At 43.6% G+C, this 27,248-nt stretch overlaps 2 protein-coding genes across 2 annotated transcripts in view; both read left to right on the forward strand.

Annotated features, from left to right (window-relative positions):
- Positions 1 to 8,399, forward strand: part of gpc4 (glypican 4) — a 35,731-nt gene extending 27,332 nt beyond the window's left edge. The window contains exons 3-9 of the mRNA XM_080840105.1: positions 1,541 to 1,938; positions 3,010 to 3,175; positions 3,700 to 3,830; positions 4,193 to 4,339; positions 4,496 to 4,620; positions 4,718 to 4,890; positions 5,330 to 8,399. Coding sequence (XP_080696231.1) covers positions 1,541 to 1,938; positions 3,010 to 3,175; positions 3,700 to 3,830; positions 4,193 to 4,339; positions 4,496 to 4,620; positions 4,718 to 4,890; positions 5,330 to 5,547 — 1,358 coding nt within the window. The 3' untranslated portion in view covers positions 5,548 to 8,399. The remainder of the gene's footprint in view (positions 1 to 1,540; positions 1,939 to 3,009; positions 3,176 to 3,699; positions 3,831 to 4,192; positions 4,340 to 4,495; positions 4,621 to 4,717; positions 4,891 to 5,329) is intronic.
- A 1,657-nt stretch (positions 8,400 to 10,056) lies between these two features.
- Positions 10,057 to 14,987, forward strand: hs6st2 (heparan sulfate 6-O-sulfotransferase 2). The gene is made up of 2 exons (XM_080841177.1): positions 10,057 to 10,893; positions 13,623 to 14,987. The coding sequence occupies exons 1-2, from the start codon at positions 10,319 to 10,321 to the stop codon at positions 14,533 to 14,535; spliced, it is 1,488 nt and encodes a 495-aa protein (XP_080697303.1). The 5' UTR covers positions 10,057 to 10,318; the 3' UTR covers positions 14,536 to 14,987.
- The last annotated feature ends 12,261 nt before the right edge of the window (positions 14,988 to 27,248 follow it).

A 27,248-nucleotide genomic window follows, 5' to 3' on the forward strand; every position in this document is an offset into this window, starting at 1 on the left:
GAGAAAAGACTGAAAGACGAGAGTGTGTGTGTGCGGTGTGTGTGTGTGTGTGTGTGTGTGTGTGTGTGTGTGTTTTAGCCAGAGTAAAAAGCGCACAAGGTACCTAAAGCATTTCTGAGGAATTCTCATTTTGTTCAGATTAAGAAAGTGGGGGTCGTGGTGAGGTGGGGGGTTCATGGGAGAAGGGGCAGGATTATTTGAGTCGGGGTGGGGGTGCGGTTGTGGGGGGCTGACATTCCTGAGAATGAAGCAGGTCATTGTTCGTGGTCCACAGTGAAGAGCGCTAGCTGAAGGAACTGATGAAGTGAAAGCAGGAGTGAGGAGAGGGGGGGGTGTAGCTTCTTTTAGGGGGGTGGGGGGTGGGGGGGGCTCTGCATTATTCAGTAATCCTATTGAAAATGCCAGTGAGGGGCAGAGGGAGAGAAAAGAGGAATGGAATGTGACAACAGAAAAATGCCATTGAAGGTGGTCAGTCTCAACTGGCTAGATGTGCGGGGAGACGGCTGCAGTTTGAAAACGACCAGCAGCCTCTCATCTATCCCCCACACCACCCTACACCCCCCCACTCTCTCTTTCTCACACGCACACGCACACGCACACGCACACGCACACGCACACGCACACGCACACGCACACGCACACACACACACACACGCACGCACACTTGCCCCTCTCTGTCATTCTCCATCTCTGTTCCTCAACTTTTTTTCCTTCTTTCTCTTTCCCCATCAAAAAAAAAAAAACCTTGCTTAATGGAACAACGAGGCTGAAAAATGTTTGGACACAAGGGGCAGGTCAAATGGAATATGCATTAATCTGTTTGGGTAATAACCCTGGAGCTGGAGCGGGGCTTATTGGCAGGCAGCGCGGCTGGGTTTTTTTCCACACAGCTATAGAGTTGCTGGGGATTGGGACCGTGAGGAGCATTAAATCTCTCCCTCTCGAGTGCTGTTGCATTGACAGAGCCATATAGCTACCGCCAAGAATAGTTCCTTTTTTTCAGTCCGCTGAGGAATGTCACATGGTTTTAATGCTTACATGTTGAACTGATGACTAGCATCCACATCCTGTTTTCTGTGCATGTTTGTGTGTCATGTCGAAGCTGTGTCTTGTGTAGAGTCTGTTTTTTGGGGTTTGTGTGCATATATTTGTGGGAGACATACAGCCTTGTCTGCCTCTACACTTGCTTAGATTTGGTTCAGAAAAATACTTTCGATCTCCAGAATCCTGCAGTATCTGACAAGGACATCCATGAGCAGCCTCTGTAAACCAGTGTTATCCAATCAAGTCTTTGACATGGTGCATCATCTGGAGAATGCATCAACCCCCCTATATCACAGAGCTGCAGATTGAATTGTTCATTTGATTGAAGTTTGTTCATTTAATCATGCTCTTTCTCTTGTCTTCTTTTCCTCTTCTCTGTTCTCCTCCTCTACTCTCTCCTTTTCCTCTTCCTGTTCTCCTCCTCTCCCATCCATCGGCCACTTTTCTTGTCACGTCTTCCTCTCTCTCTCTCTCTCTCTATCATTTTCTCTCTCAGAGTTCTTCCGCGAGCTGCTGGACAACGCGGAGGGCTCGCTGCACGACATGTTTGTGCGCACGTACGGCCAGATGTACATGAAGAACGCCGAGCTCTTCAAGCGCTTCTTCCAGCAGCTGCGGCGCTACTACGCGGCTGGCGGCGCCGCCGTCAACCTGGACGCCATGCTGGAGGAGTTCTGGGCCGAGCTCCTGGAGCGCATGTTCCAGCTGGTCAACGTGCAGTACGAGTTCACCGACGCCTACATGGAGTGCGTCAGCCGGCACACGGAGCAGCTGCGGCCGTTCGGCGACGTGCCGCGAAAGCTGCGCCTGCAACTCACCCGCGCATTCATCGCCGCGCGCACCTTCACCCGAGGACTGGCGGTCATGGCCGAGGTGGTGAACAAGGTCTCTACGGTAAGTGACAGGGAGGTGGAGGAGGAGGAGGAGGTAGCAGGTGTTGAGAGAGGAGGAGAGAGGTGGAGGATGAGGAGGAGGAGGAGGAGGAGGGAGCAGGTGTTGGGAGAGGAGGAGAGGTGGAGGAGGAGGAGGAGGAGGAGGGAGCAGCAGGTGTTGGGAGAGGAGGAGAAGGAGGAGGAGGAGGGAGCAGGGAGCAGGTGTTGGGAGAGGAGGAGAGAGGTGGCGCGTGCGTGGGGAGTAATGTTGTATGCAGTTGATAGTAGACTGTGATGGAGATGGAGTGAGGATTGGAACAAATTGGGGTGGTGTTCACAGGAGGAGTTGAACAGGGAGCAGCAGGGGAGAGACTGGGTGGGGGAGAGAGAGGTGAAGACAGATGAGGGGGAGGAGTGTGAGGAGTGTGAGCAGGGAGGGTGTGAACACGGCGTGCCCTGGCCTGCCAGCTGGCTGCTGTGGTGGGAAGTGCAGAGATCACAGGCTGTGGAGAGGAAGGTCCCATGGGAGGAGAACCTCTGGGGGAGTGTGTGTGTGTGTGTGTGTGTGTGTGTGTGTGTTGTGTGTGTGTGTGTGTGTGTGTGTGTGTGTGTGTGTCTCTGTGCCTGTGTCTGTGTCTGTGTCTGTGTGTGTGTGTGTGTGTGTGTGTGTGTGTGTGTGTGTGTGTGTGTGTCAGTCAGGAGTCCCAGTTCAAGACAGGCCAGGTGAGCACCAGCCCTGGAGGTGTGAGGGGGGGGGGGGGGGGGGGGGGATACTCTCAGGGTAACAGGGTGAAGGAGAGAGGGAGCAGGGGGGGGGGGGGGTTCAGACCCTAAAGTAGGTTGTTTGGATGTAGGTGAATAAATGCTCGAGGGGACCTGTAGCGGTCGTGTGAAGTTCACTGTTCACTGATCTCCTCGTATTCATTAATTAATGCACGACTGCTCTTTGGTTGACCCCTCCTCTCCTGGCATTTTTATTAATTGGTCTCTTCCATTCCATTCTTTTTCCCTCCCTTTTTTCTCCTCTTTCTCCCCCCCCCCCCCCCCCCCCCCCCCCCCCCCCCTCTCCTTCCATCTTGCTCTCCTCTCTCAGGTGAGTTCGTCCCCCAGTTGCGTGCGTGCCGCCATGAAGATGATGTACTGCCCGTACTGCTCCGGCCAGGTGGCCCTCAAGCCCTGCCAGAACTACTGCCTGAACGTGCTGCGCGGTTGCCTGGCCAACCAGGCCGACCTGGACTTTGAGTGGAACAACTTCCTGGGTAAGAGTGCCTCTCGCTGCAGCTATATCATCGTGATGGCAAGCCTTTGATGTTCTTAGCGCTGTGAGATCTGAGCAGAGGACTGCGAAAGAAGAGGCCATGTGTTTTCACCATGCACTAATATTGGCATCAGATTTGGAAGATGGTTTATGAGTGCTTTTATATGTTGCTCCCCAACTGTAAGGATCTCAGTATCTCACACACACACACACACACTCCTCTTTGTTCCCGCACACACACATCCAAAAATCCAAAACCTTCACTGGAAGGAAGGCAGTTGTGTGTTGTCTTGTCAGGGGGCCCAGTTTCAAACTTCTCATGACTTCGCTCTGGACCCTCAATGCCTCTTCTGTGTGCTGTAGGTTGGTGTGTTCTGACCTCTAGTGGTCAGTTTGTGTAATAGTCTCAGTCTCATATCCAGACAACTTTGATGGGCTGAATTTCTGTGTGAGGCATTCTGTAGTGATTTGTATGTCATGTCTATGTGTCATTATTAATGTTCTGTGTGTCTCTGCGCTGTGCAGATGCCATGTTGAGTCTGGCTGACCGGCTCGAGGGACCCTTCAACTTTGAGTCTGTGATGGACCCCATCGACGTCAAGATATCTGATGCTATCATGAACATGCAGGAGAACAGCATGCAGGTGTCTCAGAAGGTTAGTACGGGCAACACTCTATACACAAGCTTACATTAGAATAGACTCAACCATTGGTCGAAATGAAACATAAATTAAATAAAAAAATACATTGTAGATACTACTCTTGGACCACTAGGTTGGCTGTTAAGTGTCTGGTTAGGGTTACGTTTTTGTCTGGAGTGAGTGTAGGTCTGTTGGGAAAGACTGTAAGTGCAGAGGCAGACATGTGCAGAGGATACTGTAGAGATTAACATTAAGTCAATAGTAACAGCTCCTTCCAGATGGTTCTTCACATGTCCATCTTAAATGAGAGAGGATGATTACCTATGAGTGCTTCTGAGTGGCTTTATGTGACCTCTCCTCCTTTCCTCTCTGTGCAGGTGTTCCAGGGCTGTGGGCAGCCTAAACCCAGCAAGGCATTCCGCGCCAGTCGCTCCATCAAAGAGACGGCCTTCACTGGACGCTTCCGTCCCTACAGCCCTGATGCTCGACCCACAACCGCCGCAGGCACCAGCCTGGATAGACTGGTGAGACGATAGCCCGCACAAGCGTGCATCTTCAGCACTGCTTCTCAATAAAGCCTGCCATCGCCTGTGTTTGCCTTCAAGTTGACTTCAGGTTGGACTCCAAATCTGTCACACTGAGTTGGATGTAAGTGTCCTCTCTCTTCTCCTGTTTTCCAGGTAACGGATGTGAAGAAGAAGCTGAAGCACGCCAAGAAGTTCTGGTCCACGCTGCCAGACACAGTTTGTGCCGGGGAGAAGGTTGCCATCGGTGACGAATGTTGGAACGGCACGGCCAAGAGCAGGTATGACGGCTGTCTTACTCACTCAAAGCACCAGTGGGCCATGAATTACACAGGTTGAGTGCTAAATCACTGATTATGGTACTTCTGTTGTTTTTAGGTATGAGTCTGTCGTCATGAATAGCGGCCTAGCCAATCAGATGGCCAACCCTGACGTGGAGGTGGACATCTCAAAGCCAGACGTTGTGATTCGCCGGCAGATTGTTGTTCTGAAGGAGATGACCACCTGGCTGAAGGCAGCTCACAGTGGGAATGACATCACAATTGAAGCTGGTGAGGGGTTCCTTCACAAAAACATACCACGTGGACTCCATGGGATGAGACCTAGAGCATAGGATGATTAAGTCTATTTACGATGCTGGTCAGGGCAATTCCAGACGAATACTTATTTGTAGTGTTTTTTTATGTTTATCAGTTTCTTTTTTCATTACTCCACACTGTCGATTGTAAGATAATAGGTCTTTCAATTTCTTCAGCACTTAGTACAGAGTGACTTGAGTTAACCCTTTGAAGATTATTATTATTATTATAGAATTATAAATACGAATATGTGATTAGCATGTTGCCAGCCAAAGGTTCCATTTGATGATTCAACAATGAACTCAAACGGCCGTTATCAGTTCATGTAAATTCTAGATTTGTACGATATATTTCTGGAATGATGCAAACTAAATGCACTCCTCAAAGGGTTAACTTGTCTTTCTCCCCACAGAGGAGGATGCCAGTGGTGAGGAGAGTGGCAGTGGCTGTGACACCCCTAACTGTGGTGCCGACACGGACATCTACTTCTCCACCCCGACCCCAATCAAGCCCAATGTCAAACCCGTTGTGAAGAGCGACCGGACAAGCGCTGCCTTGGCGGTTCGCGCCAACCTGCTGCTGCCTCTGCTCGGCCTCTTGCTGGTCCTGCTGGAGACACACTGGAGATAAACGCCCCAGTACCGTGGGGGTAAAGGGAGAGAGTGACAGAGAGAAAAAGAGAGAGAAGGATGGAGAGAGCAGGAAAAATAAACTGTCAGAGGACTTGGAAAGACTGCCTTCCAGACCTCGGTCTGCCTGTTGATCTGGGGAAGACTCTAATACTATAAGTTCACTTTTAAAAGAAATGGTTTTGTTTTCTTTCTTTTTTTAAAATCAAGACATGGACATTCAATGCACATTTTTGGGATTCTTAACAGAAAATCACCACCCATCTGTTCCTTTCTATTATGTCCTTCCCCCGCCATCTTGAATAAGGTTTCGTGCCCCACTTCACCAGCAGTGTTTGAACCCTCTGCTCACATTTTAATGTTTTTTTTTTTTTAATTAGTGTAATTATATGGGTGTTTGGAGGGTTTGTATGTTTGTGGTGTGTGTGTGTGTGTGTGTGTGTGTGTGGATGAATGCATTTGTAAATACATGCCAAATCTTTGTCTCTGATAATTAACCTACCCTTGTACTACATATATAGATCAATTAAGCAGCAGTGTAGCAAGTATTCTGTAATCAGACATAGCTTTTATAACCAGGTGTACGTGTGCCTACAAATGTGGTGTGTGTATGTGTGCTTGTGTGTGTCTGCGTGTGTGTCTGTGTGCTTGTGTGTGTGTGTGTGTGTGTGTGTGTGTGTGTGTGTGTGTGTAGGTATGTGTGTGTAAATATTTCAGTACTTGGGTTACTTGCAAACCACGTTGTGGGGTTAATCAGAACATGTCTTTGGCCAAGGTTTGACCACAGACGTTGATCACAGAATAGTAAAAGAAAAAAAGACTACAGAAGCGTGTGGTGAAGAAGAGGGCCAAGGGAAAAGAAGTATCTGCTCTCCGAGGCTGGGCTGGTTCAGAAGGAGGGGATGGCACAGAGAAGCACGCGGGCAGCTCCTGTGCTTTATCACCCCCTGATCATCTGAGTTTGTGTGCTTGAGCTGCACCCTATCCCTCTGCCTCAGGTGATCTCAGACACCAACCCCCCCAGCTGCCCACAGAGACTAGGAAACCTCTCACTGAAGGCAACCAGTCCACAATGCTGCCAGCACACTTGGGCACAACTGCACAATCAGCTGGTCTTTCACACTGTGAGTGGCTCGTGGTAGTGGCCATGTTGGCAAAGAAGTGATCCTGGCAGTATTGTGTAGTTATCGAATGCTGGCCATGAACTGACAGGAAGGCAGTCAGGGCCCAGTGTTCATTGTTTAAAATTGAGGACTGTGATGACCCTCTAGGCATGGGGAGGTGGGTAACACAGGGTTTTACGCAGAGGATGTGTTTTTCTATTTTGTTAGTAATTGTTTTAAGGTATAAATATATATATTTAGGTACACCAGCAAGTTTTATGACTAGTTCCAGTGCGACAGCCAATGTTGGTATGGGAATGGTCAGTGCAATGTTTTTTTTTTTAAACATTTGTCTACATCACCATGCAAAGTTACCTCTCACCTTCAATTTGTTAACCAGCAACTATGTGAATTCTGTGCACCACTCTTATCCTGCTGTTGGTTTAATCTCAAATTACATCTGAACTTTCGTATTTGCCCAAAAACATGTCATCGGTACGTTTCTCAGCCACTGGAGGTGGATCCAAAAAAAAGTGTCCTTAGATACTGTACTTTCCCCCATAAACATTTAACCCGATTGAACCGAAGTTTTTCAGAAGAACGACCAGTGTTACTTTCTCTCTCATACTGTTTGTTTTCCCATTTGTCACAAGAAAATATTCCACCCTGTGCTTCTGTACAGTAAATTATTTAATTGCATGTTTCTTCAAAGGCATTTATGAGCACATCTTCAAAGATGTCCGTCATAGGTATCTAAATACAGTATTCTAAAAGTATATTTATATCTGTAGATGGAATGCCATTTCTAATGATTTCATAAAGTACCTGATGGGGTTTGTATTGGCTTTGTTTTATAAAACATCTGATTCTGTAAAACAGACCAGTGCATTCTGTTTGAACTCTGTATGGTGACTGAGAGCTCTGTAGAGGTGATGTTTGGACTGGGCTGGCCACTGAGAACCTTGACTGATTTTCATTCTAATCTATGTGAGATGCACTTTGCTTTGGCATTTCACATTTTAAAAGCAACTGGACAATATAACTAGATGTTTTTTTTAAGCTGCAGGACAGGTCTCTGTGTTAACATCAATGTCATTTTTTAAAAAGAAGAAGAAGAAATGTAATATCTGACACTTTCAAGGATTCTAAAATGCCAGCCCTGAGTCTTTCAAGTCTGTGATGGGCCACTGAAGACCAGGACATCCAGCGCTCCGTAAGGTGTACAACAGCCTGGGTTGCTCTTCCATTGCTTTACCTTTTTTTTTATTATTAGCATTGCTGTCATGCTAACACTGAGGGAATGTATGAATCCTGCATTTTAAGTGCAGTCCTCATATGTCTCTAGCTTTTCCAGTTACTGCGTCTTTGCTAATAGTGGTATTTGTGTATCCGGGTAAAATAGGGATACCCAAATTCCCTGTCATGCCGAGAGATGCAGGAAAAACAGGCATCACAGACATTTAAAGGCTATACATGTGAAAGCTAAATTCCTTAAATTACTGGCGTCATGGACACTTTTAATGACCGCAGTACACCTAAACCCTATGAGGTACTGGATTTTAGTGGAAAGAAAATGATCACTTGCTGCCAGTGGCCCACACATGTCATCTCTGGTGAGGATTAGGAACAACTGAAATAATTGTTCGAGTGTAAATAATGAGCAGCCATTTTAGATGTCTGAAAGAGGTCATAACAGTTTATCAAATTTGTACTTTTTCAGAGTAAATGTTGTGGAACGAACAAGATAAGATAGAACCTAAAATGTAAATGAAAAAGTATATTAAACATTTTCTAGTCTTGTTGAAATAAAGACTGCAGATATTTAAAGACTGTTTCTGTGTGCTTATTTTCAGTATAGTATTCTTAACAAGTGCTTGTGATTTTTAAATACATGCAGTTTTGTGTGCTGTGGTTTTTTAAATTACAATTTTTAATCACCAAGCTAAAAAGCCACTAACCAAATTATCTCTTGAATTGAACATGAACTAAACTAAACATCGTTTGTCTTCTGTATTAATGTTGATGTATATATATATTTCATGTACCAGATTGGGACGTTACAAGACTTGGAGCACTGTATGAACATACAATTGGTCTTGATATTGCCCACAATTGAAAACTGAAGTAGGAAGGCCAAATATTCAAGTCCATCTTTTTAGTCAACACAACATCTTCAAAAGTGGTTTGTTTTAGCTTAACACAATCTGTCTATTCACATAGGCAACTATGTAGGCATACAGTTTGAAATTAGCCTCAATAGCCTAAGCCTGAATGGTGTGAAGTAGGCCAACTTTTTCAGGATCTTATGATGGTGAGGTCTGTCTGTGAAACTAGATTTTTGCGACGCATTATCAGGTTTTCAAAACTGCCGAAACCCGGGATCGAACCAGGGACCTTTAGATCTTCAGTCTAACGCTCTCCCAACTGAGCTATTTCGGCGTTCTGTCATCCACAGGGGGTCGTCTTTACCAAGACTCGAATATCAACTTCCCATTTTGCTTAACTTGGCATTTGTTGTTCTCTGTCATATTTTAAGGAGTTGATTTATCATGGACGTCAAAGAAGCCGCATATTGTCATAATAGGGTTAAAGTCTATAGGGAAGTGAATGTTGGCGTATCTACTACGTGTGCAATATGACTTTAGTCTGTCCATGCAATGTGTTTATTTTGTACACAAAGTGCAAAGTGGTTTCAGCCTTTTTTTCACAAAATTAGTAAACCGCTTTCTTTTCTGTGGTCAAAAGAATGTACTCTTTTCAATATTTCGTCAACACAATGCTAACGTGTGGGTAAAAGGGCAATGCGGTGGTTAACATGGTTCCGTAATTAATGAATGTAACGCACTGTTACGCACATTTTTAATTAAAATCCACCAAATAACCTTGCTTATTTTCATGTTTCTATAATATGGCCACAGTACTAGCGTGTACACATTCCATAATTTGTCTTCAGGCTTGAAGTCTGACATAAGGTTTATCGTGTAATAAATATGGGCGGGGGGGGGGGGGATATTTGTTAATTTGATATTTACACGTAGCCTACTTTGCTATCTAACTCGGTAAAAACATTGGGTTAAAGCACCATGGACATCGTAGGCTACAGCAGGAGTGTAAAATCAAAACCATTCATAGGCCATTGTGATATGACTCTTGTGAAGGGGATTGATTAATATAAGATTATAATATGTGCTAATGATTTAAAGACAAATACGAGGTCTCTTTTAAGTAGAACAACAATAACCTAGTTCGTCCATGGCTCATACAGTTCTTACATGGCTACTCAATCTAAGGTTACCCCCACAAATGTTGTGACGTCAGTAGAACAACAGAGGGTTGGGCTGGCTCAGACAAAACTCCTATTACGCAAGGAGTGCTGGGGAAAAAAAGGACGGTACTCCAATTCACGGTGGAGGTACGCTAAATAGAAAGCAAAACCTCGCGTGTTTTTTATACTATACCACAAATTAGTGTGACGTCTTTAACCAAAAACGCACCAAGCTTAGCACACGATACGTGACCAGACATTTGTACAACAAAAAGCTTGACAGATATTCGTTTCCTACGGGTTGTTGCCTGGCTAGCTAGCTCAACATCAAAAGGCTACATTCTTCCCCGGCTGAGGCAGGGGGCTGCATAGCTAAGTAATGCTTCCGAGTTCTCAACGAGAAGATGGATGAAAAGTCCACCAACAGCCGACTTCTGATCGCTCTGGTGATGGTGGTGCTGTTCGGTATAATTGTGCTACAGTATGTTTGTCCTAGCTCCGACTGCCAGTTGCTACACCTGGGGTCATTGTCCAAATCGAGAGACAGTGCGCCGCAGTCACAATCTGAAGGAATCGATAGTGCTAACGGCGGGACTGCTGGGGATCCATACGTCGTTGAGGATGGTTCTCTATCACGTTTTGTGCCCCGTTTCAACTTTACAACAAAGGACCTTGATCGGCTCATCGACTTTAACATAAACGGTGATGATGTTATTGTTTTTCTGCACATTCAAAAGACTGGCGGTACAACCTTCGGGCGTCATCTGGTCCGCAACATTCACTTGGAGAGGCCGTGTGAATGTCATGCTGGTCAGAAGAAATGTACCTGTTACCGACCAGGCAAGAAGGAGACATGGCTTTTCTCCAGGTTTTCAACCGGCTGGAGCTGTGGCCTGCATGCCGACTGGACAGAACTGACCAACTGTGTACCCGCTAAAATGAGCGTTCGAGAACCGCCAGAAACACAAAAGCTACCACGGTAGGTTAGCTAGTCGCTCGGGTTGTCTGACTGGGCAGTTGATCTTTCTTAGTTATAATTCTGTCTTGATTTCCGAATGCATTGTTTTTGTTTTCTTTGCTTATTGAAGACGCTGTTAACCGAGCCAGTCACGACATATAATCATGTTATGACGCCATGTCATTGCATCTGACACCAATCCTATGATTTACTCTACAGTTTCTCTATTCTAAGGGGTTTTGGGAGTCGTGGCTAGGTCAGGCCCCAACTGTTGGATAGGCTTTGTCTTCTTTAAGAATGCTAACAGCAGGCGATCTGGTATCCAACAGGGTCCCCATTCACTTTTTGATTCCCTTTAAGCTGAGCAGCCGAAAGCATCTGCCTCTCAGACAAATGTCTGCTCCCCGTCCTAACTGGCACCTTGTATATTTACTCACACAGCTTTGTGAATTACAGAAAGATGAGGTTTACAATATGAAAATCATTATCTTATATATTATATTGTTATGGAACACTCAGGGATAGGGATAACATAAATATTAAGGTAAAAAAGGATGTGTGTTGAGGCCTGTTGTGGCTGTTTTTTCTTCACTTCACACACAGGTGTCTGCCTGAATCTTCTTTTTGGCAGTGGTGGTATTACTATGGCATACAGCTGGCAATTTAATTAAGCAAATACTAACACCACATCTTATCTGTTTTATATGTTGTACATATAAAACAGATAAGATGTTATTTATTTGGAACAGAAACTGACATGTGACTGTCCATGAAATATAAAATAGGGATAGGCAGAGTTAGGATTTTATATACTGATACTGCGTATCAATGCGGATACTTATTGATACTCTTATCGATAATGTTCTCCATCACTTGGTGCAAAAAAAAAGACATGACATGAAAAGATGTTAAACAGTTAGTTTATTAATACTGTTGTGCAGTAAGTAAAAATTTGTCCTGGGTATGATGTAGCCCTTAGGTCTATGAGGGAGAAGCTATGCTACAAATGTCATGGTTACACTACTGATTTTAAATATATATTTTTGAAGGGGGTATCATACATTACCCAACTATTTCCACTCTGATTATTACATTTACATTTAGTCATTTAGTAGATGCTTTCATCCAAAGTGACGTACAAAGGAGAGAACAATCAAGCTATGAGAAATAGAGACCTAGTGTAACAATAAATACTACTTTACAGAAGAAATAAAAAAAGTACAGGACTGTCTAACTAATGTAAGTGTGGGTTACGTACTAGTTAGAGGAGATAGCATTAGAGGAAGGATAAGGAGATGGAGAGGAAGCGCAAGTCAGGATTATCAGGGTTACATTGATAATGTTGAGAACATTGGCTACTCGCCGTATTAAGCAGAATAGATAGAGGTCAAACTTAGCCCACCTAGTTGCATTTTGGAAACAAGCACAGCTCAAAAGACTTTAAGTTACTTGATGCAAAACATAGCATATGCAAAGGCTTTCATTAACACAGCAGAACGTCCCTCTAGCTGATCAATGTAGCACCAACCATCAAAATGCCAGTTGTGTTAGAACTAGTTTTACTTACATAAATACTGATAGCAGCGCTGTTTGTCCAGCAGCTTGTCAATACTTCAGTACTGACCAGTTAGGAAGGGACTAGATTTCCCATAGCCACTTTGGAAAATTAAAGCAGCAGGACGTAGTTCTGTTCCAGAACAAGTAAGCTAACTACCTGAAATGCATGCAAAAACCTTGCAAACACCACCAATAGCCCAGCTGACACTGATAGAAGCGTGCCAACACACTAACTGGTGTCTTTTGACAGTTTAGCATGCGTGTGAAGGCTTTTCGTCCATTTGTAACACAGAATTTCATAGAGCATATCCTGGATGGGGAAGACACCGGTGTTTATCTGTCCTTCACATGACCATATGCTATCAAAATGGATTTGAGGATGGTACCAAAACTACAGTAGTTGTCTATAAAACCATATCTCAAAAAGGGGCAAATTGATGCATAGTGTTACTTTAAGAGATATATTGTGGCTGCTCACTAAAGATATGGAATGCTGATGGCTTAAAACGTCGGCAATAGAACATGTCAGTTTGGTGAAAACTCGTGAGAAACAAGCAAAAATGGAAGGGTAGACCAGTACGTACACATATACAAGGTTGATGTTTCCTTGGGAGGATGTTTCTCCTCGGCAGGAGATGGAGAGGAAGGCTAACGTGTCTCCTTGTCAGCATGTTGTCAGCTATTTTGCACTGATCCCTGCTGGTGGGAGGCGAGGCAACACAGAGAGAGAAACCTCTTAGGGTTCCTAGTGTTGCTATTCATGCTGAACTCACAGAGTTGTTTGTTTGCATAAAGGCAGAAAGTCCTCTTTCTTGGCCGCAGACCAGAACCCAAGAATGAGCAGAAAAACTGAAATTCATTCATTTGAGGTGCTGAACTCCACATATTTGCTACAAAGACTGTATTTTTTCTTGAGATCACAGATCTATCTAACAAATACAAGAGTCATTATATATTAACCTGAGTTTTACATAGCCCACAACCTTGGCCACCCCCTTGTTGCTTTTAAAAACACTACAAAACAAAAATATTACTGCTTTAAATTGATTTGAGTTTGTTTTTAAAATGTTTTATTTCAGCCAAGATGTGGCTTAACATTATGAGTTCAGTAGTCCCAGAAAGCACGTCATGTTCCATGAAGTTCATTCACTTCAGCTCTAACTGTGTGGGATGTGTCTGTCTGCCTCTCTCAGCAGGAACTACCACTACATCACCATCTTGAGGGATCCGGTGTGGCGCTACCTCAGCGAATGGCGGCACGTGCAGCGCGGGGCCACCTGGAAGGCCTCGGTGCACCGGTGTGACGGTCGCGCCCCGACGCTGGCAGAGCTGCCCAGCTGCTACAGCGGTGACGACTGGTCCGGCTGCTCCCTGGAAGAGTTCATGGCCTGCCCCTACAACCTGGCTAACAACCGGCAGACGCGCATGCTAGCCGATCTCAGCCTGGTGGGCTGCTACAACCTGACGGCCAACAGTGAGCACGACCGGGGCAGCCTGCTCCTGGAGAGTGCCAAACGCAACCTGCGCATCATGGCCTTCTTCGGCCTGACCGAGTACCAGCGCAAGACGCAGTACCTGTTCGAGCACACCTTTCGGCTGGCGTTCATCGCCCCCTTCACTCAGCTGAACGGCACGCGTGCCGCCAGCGTGGAGGTGGATCCCGAGACGCAGCGGCGCATCCGGCAGCTCAACCAGTGGGACGTGGAGCTGTACGAATACGGGCGCGACCTCTTCCTGCAGCGCTTTCAGTTTGCGCGCCAGCAAGAGCGGCGACAAGCCCGCGAGCGCAGGCAGCAGGCTCGGCGACGCCTGCGGACTAAAGGCCTGCCCTGGCTGGGCACGGGGGGTGCGGTGACGGGGGCGGTGAAGCCCACTGAGAGCGCACAGAGACCAGGGAAGCTGCAGCCGCCACCCGAGGGGGGGGGATTGCACCCGAGCCAAAATCAACCGCTATCTGAGAGGAAGCTGGAAGACCAAAACACAGAATCATGGGAGGAAAGCGATGCCCAGCTTGAGGATGGTGACGTCCAGGCTGAGGATGCATGGTGGGACTTGGAGGAAAATGACTCCATTGAGGACTACATGGAAAATGTAGAGCAGTGGTAAACACAGAAGGATCATGGAAGAGTGGTAACTAATGGACAGCCAACTCACTCCATCTGGTTTTGACCACAGGGAACTCAATCACATAAACCAACTACTATTGTAGCCTTTTACAACATGAGATATCATGATATGCTACAGTTTGCACACACTATGTTCTTATATTGTAATTTGTTATCTATGTCACAGTACAAGTTAAAAGGTTTATAATGTACACTACAATGTAATGTATAATGTAACTAACTTAAAACCTCTCTCCTCAATCGGTGTGTACCACAATCAACCCCCCTCCCACACAAACACACACACACACACACACACACACACACACACACACACACACACACACACACACACACACACACACACAGAAGGTTCCTATTGTGCTCCTGGACTGTATAAATAAGGAACTGTTACCATAAGCTTTCTTTTTTTATACTAAATCAAAATGCCTTTTCGTCAGATTGTTTGGATGTTTTTATATGTTTTTTTTCCAATGTCATAATTTTGATTTACTTTGTTCTACTCTCAATTTTGGCCATTTACAGTTCATTGTATTTGCTCCTGACAATAGACTGAAAAAGAACGAGGAATGTGATGGAAAATGAATAATGTTTGTTTCCCAAAAATACATTTTGTAATAATCTCCTGTCTACCTCTGGTACTGAATTATTTAGTTAATGGTTTGTGCATTTCACAACTATTTCTAATCAATACCTTCCTACCTTATGTGTATTGCAAATGCTGCCGGCATCTGATTTTCGCACAGTTTTGAAACTCTTATTAGTGAAATATGCTTGTTTACCTTTCATCTATTGTTGTTTGTCTAGTGAGTGTTTTGTACTGGGCACCTGAAAATATTTACTATATTTGGTTAGAATGAATCACACTTCATCACAAGATCAAGACGTCACGTTTTAAATTCACGTTTTATTAATACACCAGATGGCGCCAAAGTGTCTGACACGCGATCATATCATCTGGACTTTTCTGTCCTGTTAACTTTAACATGCCGCGTGGACTTACATGTAGATCAACGGATCCTAAAACAAGTATTGCTATAAAAAAAAAAAAAAACCTTCGTGTTAGTATACTTGTGTGTCCTTCAATCCATACCTGTAAGACCTTTTCAACCACAACAAAACCTTCTCAACCTGGTGCCAGCTGTTCCTTACTCAAACTGCGTGCTCTGTATGTCTATAGCCTACAGTACTATTTTCAGCTTTCTTTTTAAACTTAAATCCTAGGCTTCATTACCACATATTCTTAATATGATGCACCATTTGAAATTGGCGCTCTTCTATTGAAATTTAAAATGAACTCCACCCTCTTTTTGACTGAGTTCAGAAAATGGTCAGTGTGTGGTGTGGATAGATAAATCTACAGTTTTACAGTGACTCTCCAACCCCACACCCGTGATCATAGTCAAACGGGATTCCCCCAAAATGGAGGCAACGCGGTAATGCGTAATACTAGACAGGAGACGCACGCACACATTTCCCTCTCAACCCTCCCTCATTTTCGCTTTGCCTCGTCTAGCGAGCAACTTAACGATAGCCCGCTTCACGCTTCCCATCGCTTGCATTAGTCGCTATTGTAGCATTTCATGCCTTAGGTTCAATGCTTGTATGCATAACCAGTCCTGTTAAAGAAATATTATGAAAAGTTTTGTTTGTATGCTTAGGCGCCAGTCACCATCCACTCGCGTGACGTGTCGAAAATAGTAAATGATTTTTCGTGCTTGTAGGAGAGAATGACTTAAGAATACGTCCAGGAAGCCGATTATTTATCACAAAGTCTGATGAAACAGCTGTCTGGTCAGGTAAGAGACCTCCCCGTTGCACTTACTACCTTTACCATAAATGTGTGTCCGCAATTTTCTCGAGTCATGCTGTGTTGAAGCCTGTTAAGTCGATATACCGACAGAATTTCAGTATATTGTGTTTGAAAGACTGCCATTTACACGTAGCCGCCCTCGGAATGTCGTGGCCAGGTGACAGTTTGCTTGTCCTCCACTCCTACAATGTCTAGGCTAGGCTGTTGCATCCATTGTTACAGATGGGGGGGGGGGGGGTACTTTGAAGAATACAATATTTCTGCTTCGTGACCCAGTGGTTACTAGTTTATAATAATAACAGTCACAGGACTGTATTCGATTTGTCTTCGGTCTGGCTGGCTGTCAAACATTTCAACCATTTTCAGTTGCGTAGTAGCTTATGGTTTATATGCCAGGTTTGATATCCGGAGTTGGGAAATGTCGCTTGTTTATCACGAAGTGTTCGAGTAAGTAAAAATTGCATTTGGCAAAAAAAAATAAAAAATCTTGTGAAGATCTTGTGAAAGAACGCGGTTGAGCAAGAGCGATTTGAAGCGTTGGATATAACAGACTGCGTAGCCTGTTCCTTGGGTTGGTGTAACAGGTTGGCTATGCCAGTTTTTATAAACTCGCCACCAAAATCGAGCGTAACGTGAGGCCTATAAATGACTGGATCAAGAGAAGAAATGCCACTTTGGTGTCTGAGTTTAATTACAGTTATCGCACTGAGGTGAAAGGTAGCTTATGTAACTTTGAGTGTATAGTGGTAAGACACTAGACTCTTGGCTATGCCTCTCAGACAGGGCTATCAAATCTAAGGCATGATGACATTTTCATGGCCGGCGCCATGAGCGCATTCCCAACCGCAACGTGTTGACCTACAATAGAAACAGAATTTGTCATTGGTTTCCTGGAACTGTCTCGATGTCTGTTTGTGTTTGTATGAGAGAGAGAGAGACTTTGTTTTTAAAACCCCTGGAAAACTCATTGTTCTCCATATAGCCAGTCACCGCTGGTGTTACATTATTTCTACAGTATCTATTTGCACATACATCCCACAACTTATAATGACTAGGTATATACGCTTGAATAATCTTCAGTAACATGATCGTTAGTCTTCAAAAATCATATTCGCTGATTCTGCTATAAAGTATGTACAGAGGTTTAGAGTTTAGAAAAGTCATAGTTAATCAAGCTGTCATGAGCTTGCTAACTAGCCAGGTTTTGCACGGTGAAATCGCTGGTGATGAGCTTTGTCTTGATGGAGATGTCTGTCCTGAAATATTCTAACTACAAACCTCATATCTATATATTTTGAAAATGTAAAACCATTTGATGCATGTTGATGTATCCCACACAGACATATCACAGAACTTGATAAATGTAGATTCAGGGTGATGGGTGGGTGATGTTTGAACCCAGACCCAATAGCGAGCCAGTGATGACATATCCTCTTATGTGGCAGGTTTGGCTGCCTAGCTGTTTCAACATTTCATATTCACTGTGTGGTTCTCATGCCGATGGTTACCTCATAACATTTCAAAGTCTTCTTCTTACTCAGATGTAATTTCCTCTTTTTTTGTCCAGTAATATTACGTCTCTTGTTTGACCATATGCCCAGTAAAATAAATGCACTTTTCCCTCAACAAACAACCCAATTATTATTGTTGTTGAAAGAAATTTTCCAATAGCAACTTGATTTTTGGCTTAATTCTTTGTTTTGAAATACAGTAGTATTACACTGCCTTAGCACAAAATTAATGGTCAGTGGTCAACAAGGACAAGTAAACTGTAGTCTGTACAGGAGTGCAAAAGAAATAGGCATGCCATGTGTGTGTGTCTGTGTCTGTGTCTGTGTCTGTGTCTGTGTCTGTGTCTGTGTGCGTGTGTGTGTGTGTGTGTGAGAGAGAGAATGTGTGTTTTGTATGCAGGCCCTAAACATTTCATTGTATTACACACCTCACAATCCATATAGTCAACTTGACAATATTGAGCAAAAGGACTGGGTTGAGTGTGTAAGAGCGCTCACTGTGCGTATCACCATGACGACTCATCATGCTCTATGGTAGGCTGTAGACCCAGCCCCTAGTCTGATAGAGGAAGTGGGCAAAGTCAGATGGTTTCAGTTGGTGATACATTGTAACCTTTGGGTAAGTTCCTGCTGAACGAATAGAACTCCAGAGCACTGATTAGTTTGGGTTATCAGATCTGGTTCTCATATGGCCGATAAAAAAGAAGGTAATGATCCTTCAAAAGGGCAGATCAGTTATGCATTTTGAGCAATGTTTGGTCACAGGGTTCCCACGGTCATGGAAATAGTGGAAAAGTCATGGAATTTTATAATCCCATTTTCCAGGCCTGGAAAAATCATTAAATTCAAAAATCTAAAAGTACATTTAAAATTTTGGAAAACATTTTCGTTGAATGTAGGTCTAATGAAATACAATAACTATGTTATTGTACTCTTCCAATGATAATGTTTCATTGTGCAAATTTCTGCAGCATGATACAGTATCCACCTCAACATGACATGTGAATTAAAGAACACAATATGTTGTACTTGTTGTGAAAGATCATAGAAATTTGAACTTCCCTTAATTTGAACAATAAGGTTAAGTCATGGAAAAATGTCGTCGCAATTTGAAAATGGATGGAACCCTGTATGCCAGAGACCATGTGACTGAAGTTAAATTAGGATATGGTAATATGTTATTAATAACATATTATTATATTATAACATTTAGCCTTTATAATGACCAGTGCTCCTCTGCCTGTTGAAGTGAAATTCCCACTGTTTGGGTCAGGAATGAGATGGACAGATAGGTACAGTGATCTCACCCAGTCATAAGGTCTGGTCTGAGGCCTGCACAAACACACACACACACCACCGGTTTGATCAACTTGGTCTTAGCACAGTGCCATTGCCGTGCCTCATTTAACAGCTTAGCGAGTTCAAACTCGCTCTCCATTTCTCTTTCTCACTCTCGCCCTGTCTCGCTCTCTCTCTTGTGGACTTTGCACTTGTCTAGCACATTTTCCTGGGCTCCATAAAAGCAATGATAACGTTCACAGAGGGGTTACTGTACACACAAAACATGTCCTTATTTGCCCTCTCTCACCCCATCTCTACCCCCCCCCCCCCCTCCCCCTGCCTCCTCAAATACCATGGATTTTCAGATAACAATAAAACATGATACTGTACTGATAAAGTAACTGCATTAACAAATCATCAAATGCAAGGCTGAATATATGATATTGATTTAACCAAAACACTCTCTCTACCCTCTCCTTATGCGGCAGGCTTTACATATCTTTGCTCTGCCCATTGGTAGTACAGAGACCAGAAACCGTCAGCAAATGATCAATAGATGAACAGTAGCCCCTTATACATGTGTCAATGTGATCCAATCACATCGCGTCTGTTCCGATAGAAACTCGCAATGCGGTTACAATTGCCTCATGTAGCACTGGCTTAGATGTGATCCGGTCGTTTTTCCGCCGATGTCTGAGCCTTTCGAGAGAGGTGGTTTACACCGATCGTTCAGCTCAGAAAAGGGCGTGTCAAATAAGGCCGATGTGACGGCGGTGACAGCCTGCGTGGACATGACCCCAGCCTAGGGTGACCAGACGTCCCGGTTTTACCGGGACCGTCCCGATTTTGAGTTGCGTGTCCCTCGTCCCGACAAAAACCTGTCGGGACGCTAAAATGTCCCGGTTTACACCAACCACTATGAAATCGTCCCGGTTGTCAGCGATTACATAGCTGATGCGGTCTTATTATAGCCTGAGCATTAACTAAACCCATGTAGAAATACTAATAAAGCGTCCAGCGTATGATTTGAACAATGTGTGCGTGTGTCAGTCAATCATAGTGGTCTGCGTCTGCATAACCTGTGCAACCAGCGTTACAATGTATTTGTTTCTGCCTAGTAACGTCTCTTCAAGACAGCCAGGATTATAGCCATGGAGTTTAGCTCAAAGTAAACGGTGCAAGGAGTGAAATTGTAAGTACAGGTAGTTACAGAATGTGGCTGTATCTGTTATCTGTAGTTGTTAACGATTGTTACCTGCTCAAATGTAGGTTTACTTGAGGTAAATGAAAGGGAATATTGTAATGTAATGGGCTATGTTAACACTAAGCTAGCAAGCTAGCTAGCTATTTTGTTAGTGTGAACGAGCAATTTCGAAATACAAGAAATAACTATCGACATCTCTCTATTATTTGCATTAATATATCTCTCTAGTATTTCGAAACAATAATATCAGTCCCTATAGAATGTTGTTGTTTATAATCAGTTATTAATGCTAGTGAATCTTAATTTGACATAATTAAAGTGAATGCATTGGGTGCCTTCAATTTCAGCCCATTATACAATATTTATCATTGATAATGAAGATTTATTTCAAATGGGCACCCCAAAAAATTGCCACGCGCTGTGCACGCAAACATGCCTCTCCTCTTGGGGATAAGCCCCCCATAGCTTTGATACCTAGAAACGCTCCTGTTGTTGACAAAATGTATGTTCCTGGCACATGTTCAGGAGAAAAAGTGTGTGCGTGCACGAGCATTATGGGAACGCGCAAAGTGACCCGGTTTTAGGTCCGGCAAATCTGGTCACCCTACCCCAGCCTCTTATAGGGAGTGCCAAGGCAGGGCTCACTCACAGCGAGTGATCTCAGGGGAGTCAGGTCTCATGTGCAGAACATATTTTATGTGAATAAAGTTCATCTACACGACTTTTATACCTCTAATCGACTCGGTTTGTTGTTTATATGCTTCAAGAATGCCGTGAGGTCAAACGGAATAGTGTAGGTCTTAACTGGAGCTCAACTCAACTCAACTATTACAGCTAGCTTGACGCTATCAAACACATTGGAACACATAGTGGCTAGGTAGCTAGCTGCTAATAAGTAACATATTATTAGTAACATAGTAACACATCAGCAGTAATGAATCAACTGTACTGATATTAAATGAACTACTAACATGCCATTCTCAAATTAAAGCCAGTGGCATGAGTATTAACGAGTTTACAATGGATACCGACAGTTAGCATACCTAGCTAGGTAGCATTACCATTGGATGTGAATGACAGTTATGCTAGGTCTTGTTAGCCCTTGCTATGCCCAAGAGGGAGCATTGTTTCCGGGGATTTTCACTTTCATCTGGAGAGTTCAAAATGCTACTAAACGAAGGGAAATCTACTGTATGGAGATATTTCTGCTTAGTAGACAATGCAGATTCTAATTAGGCTGTTGGATATGTCCAATGTAAGGAGTGTGAAGTTTTAATGAAATATGATTGATGCAACTCTCGTTCTCCACAACAACATGGATAAACCTGGATGGTTGGATGTAGTTTCAGAACGAACGTCGACGTGCAAAAAGATCTTCAATGGTAAGACTTGTCTGTTGTGCCTCTGGTGGTGTCTCATAAAACGTGAGTTTTACTAAAGCATAACGTGTGAATTGTGTAGCTATTTCATTCCGAGATGGCAGGGGAGTAAAATGCTCCGCTGCCAAAATAGATTACATGTTTTTAACTTCGGGGTTAATTCCCTTTCCTTTACGTCTGCTGCTGGTAAGTAAATACAAACAGCCGGAAAGGTTAACAAACGGAATGAAATAGCTACACATTACACACGCTATGCTTTAATAAAACCCACGTTACTCACATTCTGGTTAACACTGTTACAGCGGGTGTATCAACTGCACCCATGTCTCAACTATACTAATACCACTGTCAATTATGAGTTCAGTAAAAGACGTAGCAAACACAGTTTTCTACCATTGTTGAAACACATCCACGCGTAGACTCGTTTTCTTTCCGTCTGAGAGTGGTTATTCAAAGAAAATATTAAGAACTATATAGCCTACTGATAGAAAGAAGGGAACTTTTAGCCACTACACTGCCTTTGCACAATGCGGATCCACGTTGATGTTGTTAGTAAACAAACCAGGTGGGAGCACATCTCCGTCGTCTTTGCGCATGCCCGAGGCAATGTAAACGGATCACATTTTGCACATGTAAGCACGTAACGACAAGAGCCGATTCCCTTGAAAATGCTCACGCCTACACGCGAATACGATACGATAATTTGACCGGATCACATTGGCACATGTATATGGGCCTAGTGTGTTAGTGCTTAAATATCTCAAAGGCATTGGATATTATGACAAAGTCAAGATCAATTACTATGAAAGCATGCCATGCCTTTGCTTTCCCAATGCACATACATGTATGTTCATTAACTCAATTTCAATCCATTTACTAAGGTTTTGTCTGCAAAGTGTGTGTGTGTGTGTGTGTGTGTGTGTGTGTGTGTTTGAGAGAGAGAGTGTGAGTGAGTGTGAGAGAGAGAAAGAGACACACAGACAGACAAACAGGTAGAAAGAGGGGGAGGGAGAGAGACACACAGACAGACACACGGACAGGTAGAAAGAGGGAGGGAGAGTATTTGGGTTGGATGTTTCTGTAAGTGTGTGTCTGTGAGAGAGAGACAGACAGACAGACAGCCAGGTAGAAAGAGGGGGGTGGGTATATGGTCGATGATGTCGACGCGTCGATTTCAAAATTACGTCAACGCCTTTTTGTTTACGTCGACGCTTCGGGCACATACACGTGGCTGACCCAAACAGAAACAAACATTGCGCAATTAGATTGGCGATAGAAACGCCAACCACCTCACAGCAGGATGCCCATCAAAGCCCTGCAAAAAGCCCCATTAAAATAAAAAGTTCAAATACCTCGCCCTAAATCATCGAAGGTATGGGAATACTTCAAATTCATTCCCAAACGTAAAGGTGTCGTTTATTTGCAGTCTTTGCCAAATGGAGTTGGCATACCACACCAGCACAACAGCGATGTGGGAGAATCTGTAGCGGAGGTACCCCTTTGTCTCACGTGAAGGGGACAATAAGTAACGTTGGTTACATTCATTTAACGTTTGTTCAGTGTGTTGTGTAGCTTGAGCTCTGCGCACTTTTGTGGTGCTAGCTTACTATCTTCTTAGCTCTCCGTGCAGTTTGTTCGTGCTTGGTTGCTAGCTACTAGAGGCTAGACAGCTGTGCCAGTTTAGTAAACGTTAGTTAGCATCTAACTTACGGCTGCAGAACACAGCAACCAAGCACGAACAAACGGCACAGAGAGCTAACTCATGCTGTGGTCATTTGCGAGTCAAACACATAACATTAGACTAACGTTGGCCAGCTTATAGTATGTATCATGATTCACTACGATAGATCGCCAATGCAGGGCTCTCAAGTGTCACGCATTAAGCGTGACAGTTACTCATTTCGGTCTTTAATCACGCACTCCCGCCACACATCGTATTTCTCACGCTGAAAATAACCTCTAGGCTATATAATGTGCCGCTGCGCACAAACATGACCTGGCCGCGCTGCCCTCACCATGGAAGATTCAAGCACGTCTCCCTGAATCCCCTTGAGTTCTGACGTGAGGCCTGGTGCCACTTATCAGCCAATCCAAAAAAAGAAATGGGCTACACAATAGCCAATCAGAAAAAACGTATCTTTTGTATCTGTTGTATCTGGGTAAGATTTAACTCAGCAACCAATTAAAATAAAGCATCCTGGCATTGCGCGCGACTGATGTTCTGAAAGTTTCGTTCACCTGAGGAAACCACTGGAGCTCTGAGCATCACTACAAGGAGTAAGTCGTCTCCTGTTTTAATGTTACGACAAATTCACAATGGTTTGATACACGCAATGACAACTTGACTCCAGTTAGAGAATTTTCCCCAGATAATTAGCATCAGTTTTTAATGAGTGTTTGTAGCCAACACAGTTTTAGGCTACAGCCTGCCTTTTCACTATAGCTTTGACTCCAAACTTCGTTAATAGGCTATAATACATTCGATTAGGCCTTTTAAAAATATATATAGCCTATAATTGGAACGAATATTAGGCAGACATTAATATTCAATGATGTTATGGGCATTATGTTTTTATGAGCACTGAAAACATTCAAATGAATGAGCACCACATCCAAGTGTGATAGGGCTCATTTGAGTACCAAACATTTTGACTGTGCCTCTAGATAAACATGAAATGCATTGTTGGACTTTTGCTGTGCAAAACGGTGCTCAATAAGGTGTATTATTAAGATTTTTTTGGTATTTATTTGAGATACATTATGGTTTTAATCGAACAACAGAAAAATAATCGTTAGACTAATCGTCCAATTAGTCGTTAGATTAGTCGACTAATCGATAAAATAATCGCCAGAATAATCGTTTAGAAAATAATCGTTTACCCCCAGCCCTAGTATATGGGTTAGATGTTTGTGTAAGTGTGTGTGTGTGTGACAAAGAGACACACAGACAGACAGGTAGAAAGAGGGGAGAGAGAGTATATGGGTTAGATGTTTCTGTGTGTGTGTGTGTGAGAGAGAGACAGAGAGAGAGAGACAGACAGACACAGACAGACAGACAACCAGGTAAAAAGAGGGGGGGGGGGATGGGTTGGATGTTTCTGTGAGTGTGTGTGTGTGTGTGTGTGTGTGTGTGTGTGAGAGAGAGAGAGAGAGAGAGAGAGAGACACAGACAGACAGACAGAAAGAGGGGGAGGGAGAGAGAGGCACAGACTGACAGGTAGAAAGAGGGTTAGGGAGGGTATATGTGTTGGATGTTTCTGTGAGTGTGTGTGTGTGGGAGACAAAGAGAGAGACTTATAGATAGACAGACAGACAGATAGACAGACAGCCAGACACAGACAGACAGACAAACAGGTGGAAATAGGGGGAGGGTATATGGGTTGGATGTTTCAGTGAGTGAAGGCCAGAGCTGTAATAGGTTTATGGATACTTAACCTAATTATTTTCCTCCCTGGCTCTGGGCACTTATTCTTTTTCTCCCACCCGTTACCCCCACCCCCTCCCTAGTTCTCCCCTGTCTCATCTCATTTAATCTTACCTGAATCACCTTAAACTCTGCTGCCATCCATTTTGGTTGCAGTATTTGGTTTAATGCAGCTATGGTTTCATTTTGTAGGTGAAGACTAACATATTGTTTTTTGATTAAAATTTCGTGAGTGGAATGGCAAGGTAATTTATCTTGCTGTAAAAATAAAGGTATTTATCAAAACTAGGTTGAGGAGAGGGAGGGTTACTGGACAGACAAACAGAACAGATACCAGGATTATATGCCATACATTCTCCTGTAAACATAAAGGTGCATCTTCCACACTGCAGGTACCGTGACATTTATGGAGTCCTCATATGATCTCTCATATGATGAGTCTTTCCTTAATTTCCCTCGGATTAATAAAGTATCCATCTATCTATCTATCTATCTATCTATCCGATCCTTTCAGTAAACCCAAGGTCACTGAAATCATGATCCTTCCACCATTCCTGATTTTGTTACATTTTTACATTAATATAGGTATGCATTTTTTTGTTTTGCCTTGCCATGCAGTGTTATGATTATACGGATAGGATTAGTGTGGTGGCCTTTCTGGGGCCATGCTGGTCTTGTTTGCCTATGTAAGCTCTCTGGAATGAAGGTTATGTTGTGGTGTTCCATCTCTGATGAAGGGCGCAGTGTGCTGGAGAAAACAGTAGCGACCTCCTTCCCCCCCCCCTCCCTCTTCCTCTCCCAGCACCTGACCTCTACCTGCTGATTCTGGAGTTTCCCCCCTTTTACCGCAGGGAACCCTAGCCAGTACAGCGTCACCGACGCTAGCAGGCAATCCATCAACTCCTATGCTGTGGCTTGATCCGTGTTCCTGGCTTTGGTTGTGCACCACTCACACTTCACTGGTAATCCCAGTCTTACTCGATTACTGGTATATTGTACACATTCCACGGTTCATTTGTGTGAAGGGTAGTACTAAGTGTTTCTTCACCCGCCTCTGCACCTTTTAGCAGCTACGGTGTGTTTAATCAGGTCTTGTGTTCCCTTGATGTTTCAATCCTCTGGTCAGCACTCCTCGTTTTGCCCCTGACGGCGTTGCAATTAACACTTCAGTTTGAAAATCTGTTACATTTAACCTCTTTCTTTTACATCCCTTTCTTAAGACTCCAAGCTCTCATATTCTCTGTCACATCAGCAACATTACAGTAGGGGAGTCACTACTTTAGCCTCAACATATACCTTACAAATGTTAATTTAGTGTCCCACCTATTTCAAAATGTTCTTACAATTCACCAATGTTATGTATCACATTTCATTTCAACACCGTTCTAAATATTTTCAATAGCAAGTCTGAAATATGTCATCATTACAGCTGAGGGTCAGAAAGGCCCCAAATGCTGATTGTCCTCTTTGTCCTTTTCCCACTGCGTAATAGCTGTGTTAGCTGATTTAATATCACAATCAATAACTTGGATGATTTGCTTTGTCGGAAGGTCTTTTTACTCGCTGTATACAGCTTTGTTCTTTAATCTCGAACAAGCACTTATCACTTGGCCTTTAGGTGATATCATCTTTTCGTCTGCTGTAGAACTTCAAGTCAATTTTTCAGACAGCGCCCGACATGTTTCAGTACATTCTTATTCTTACTATTTTAAAGGGTTCGTTTGGTAGTTTTCAAACTCTGAGTATGCAATTTCAGCATTGGCAAAGTAAACTGCTGCTCTGATGAATGCAGCCCATAGTGCATTATTTGCAGGTCCTGAGATCCAGAAATTCTCCCTAGAAATATTAAGATTTGATATTCCTAGTTCAAACAAATGATCTCAAAGTAAAACGTCTGGATTTTTTAACCTGGGCCCTATTTTTTAGATATACTGCATCAAAGTAAACCACTTGTTTTCTCTGGTGACAGGCTGTCATGGAGCGGATCCCAAAAGAGATACACCTGCATCTCTTTACCTCAATAGTTGTAATTAAACTGTCGAAAATGTTTACCTTTCTTTATTATACGGCTCTTCAGAATG

The sequence above is a fragment of the Sprattus sprattus genome (assembly GCF_963457725.1).
Source record: "Sprattus sprattus genome assembly, chromosome: 6".
Classification (NCBI taxonomy): domain Eukaryota; kingdom Metazoa; phylum Chordata; class Actinopteri; order Clupeiformes; family Clupeidae; genus Sprattus; species Sprattus sprattus.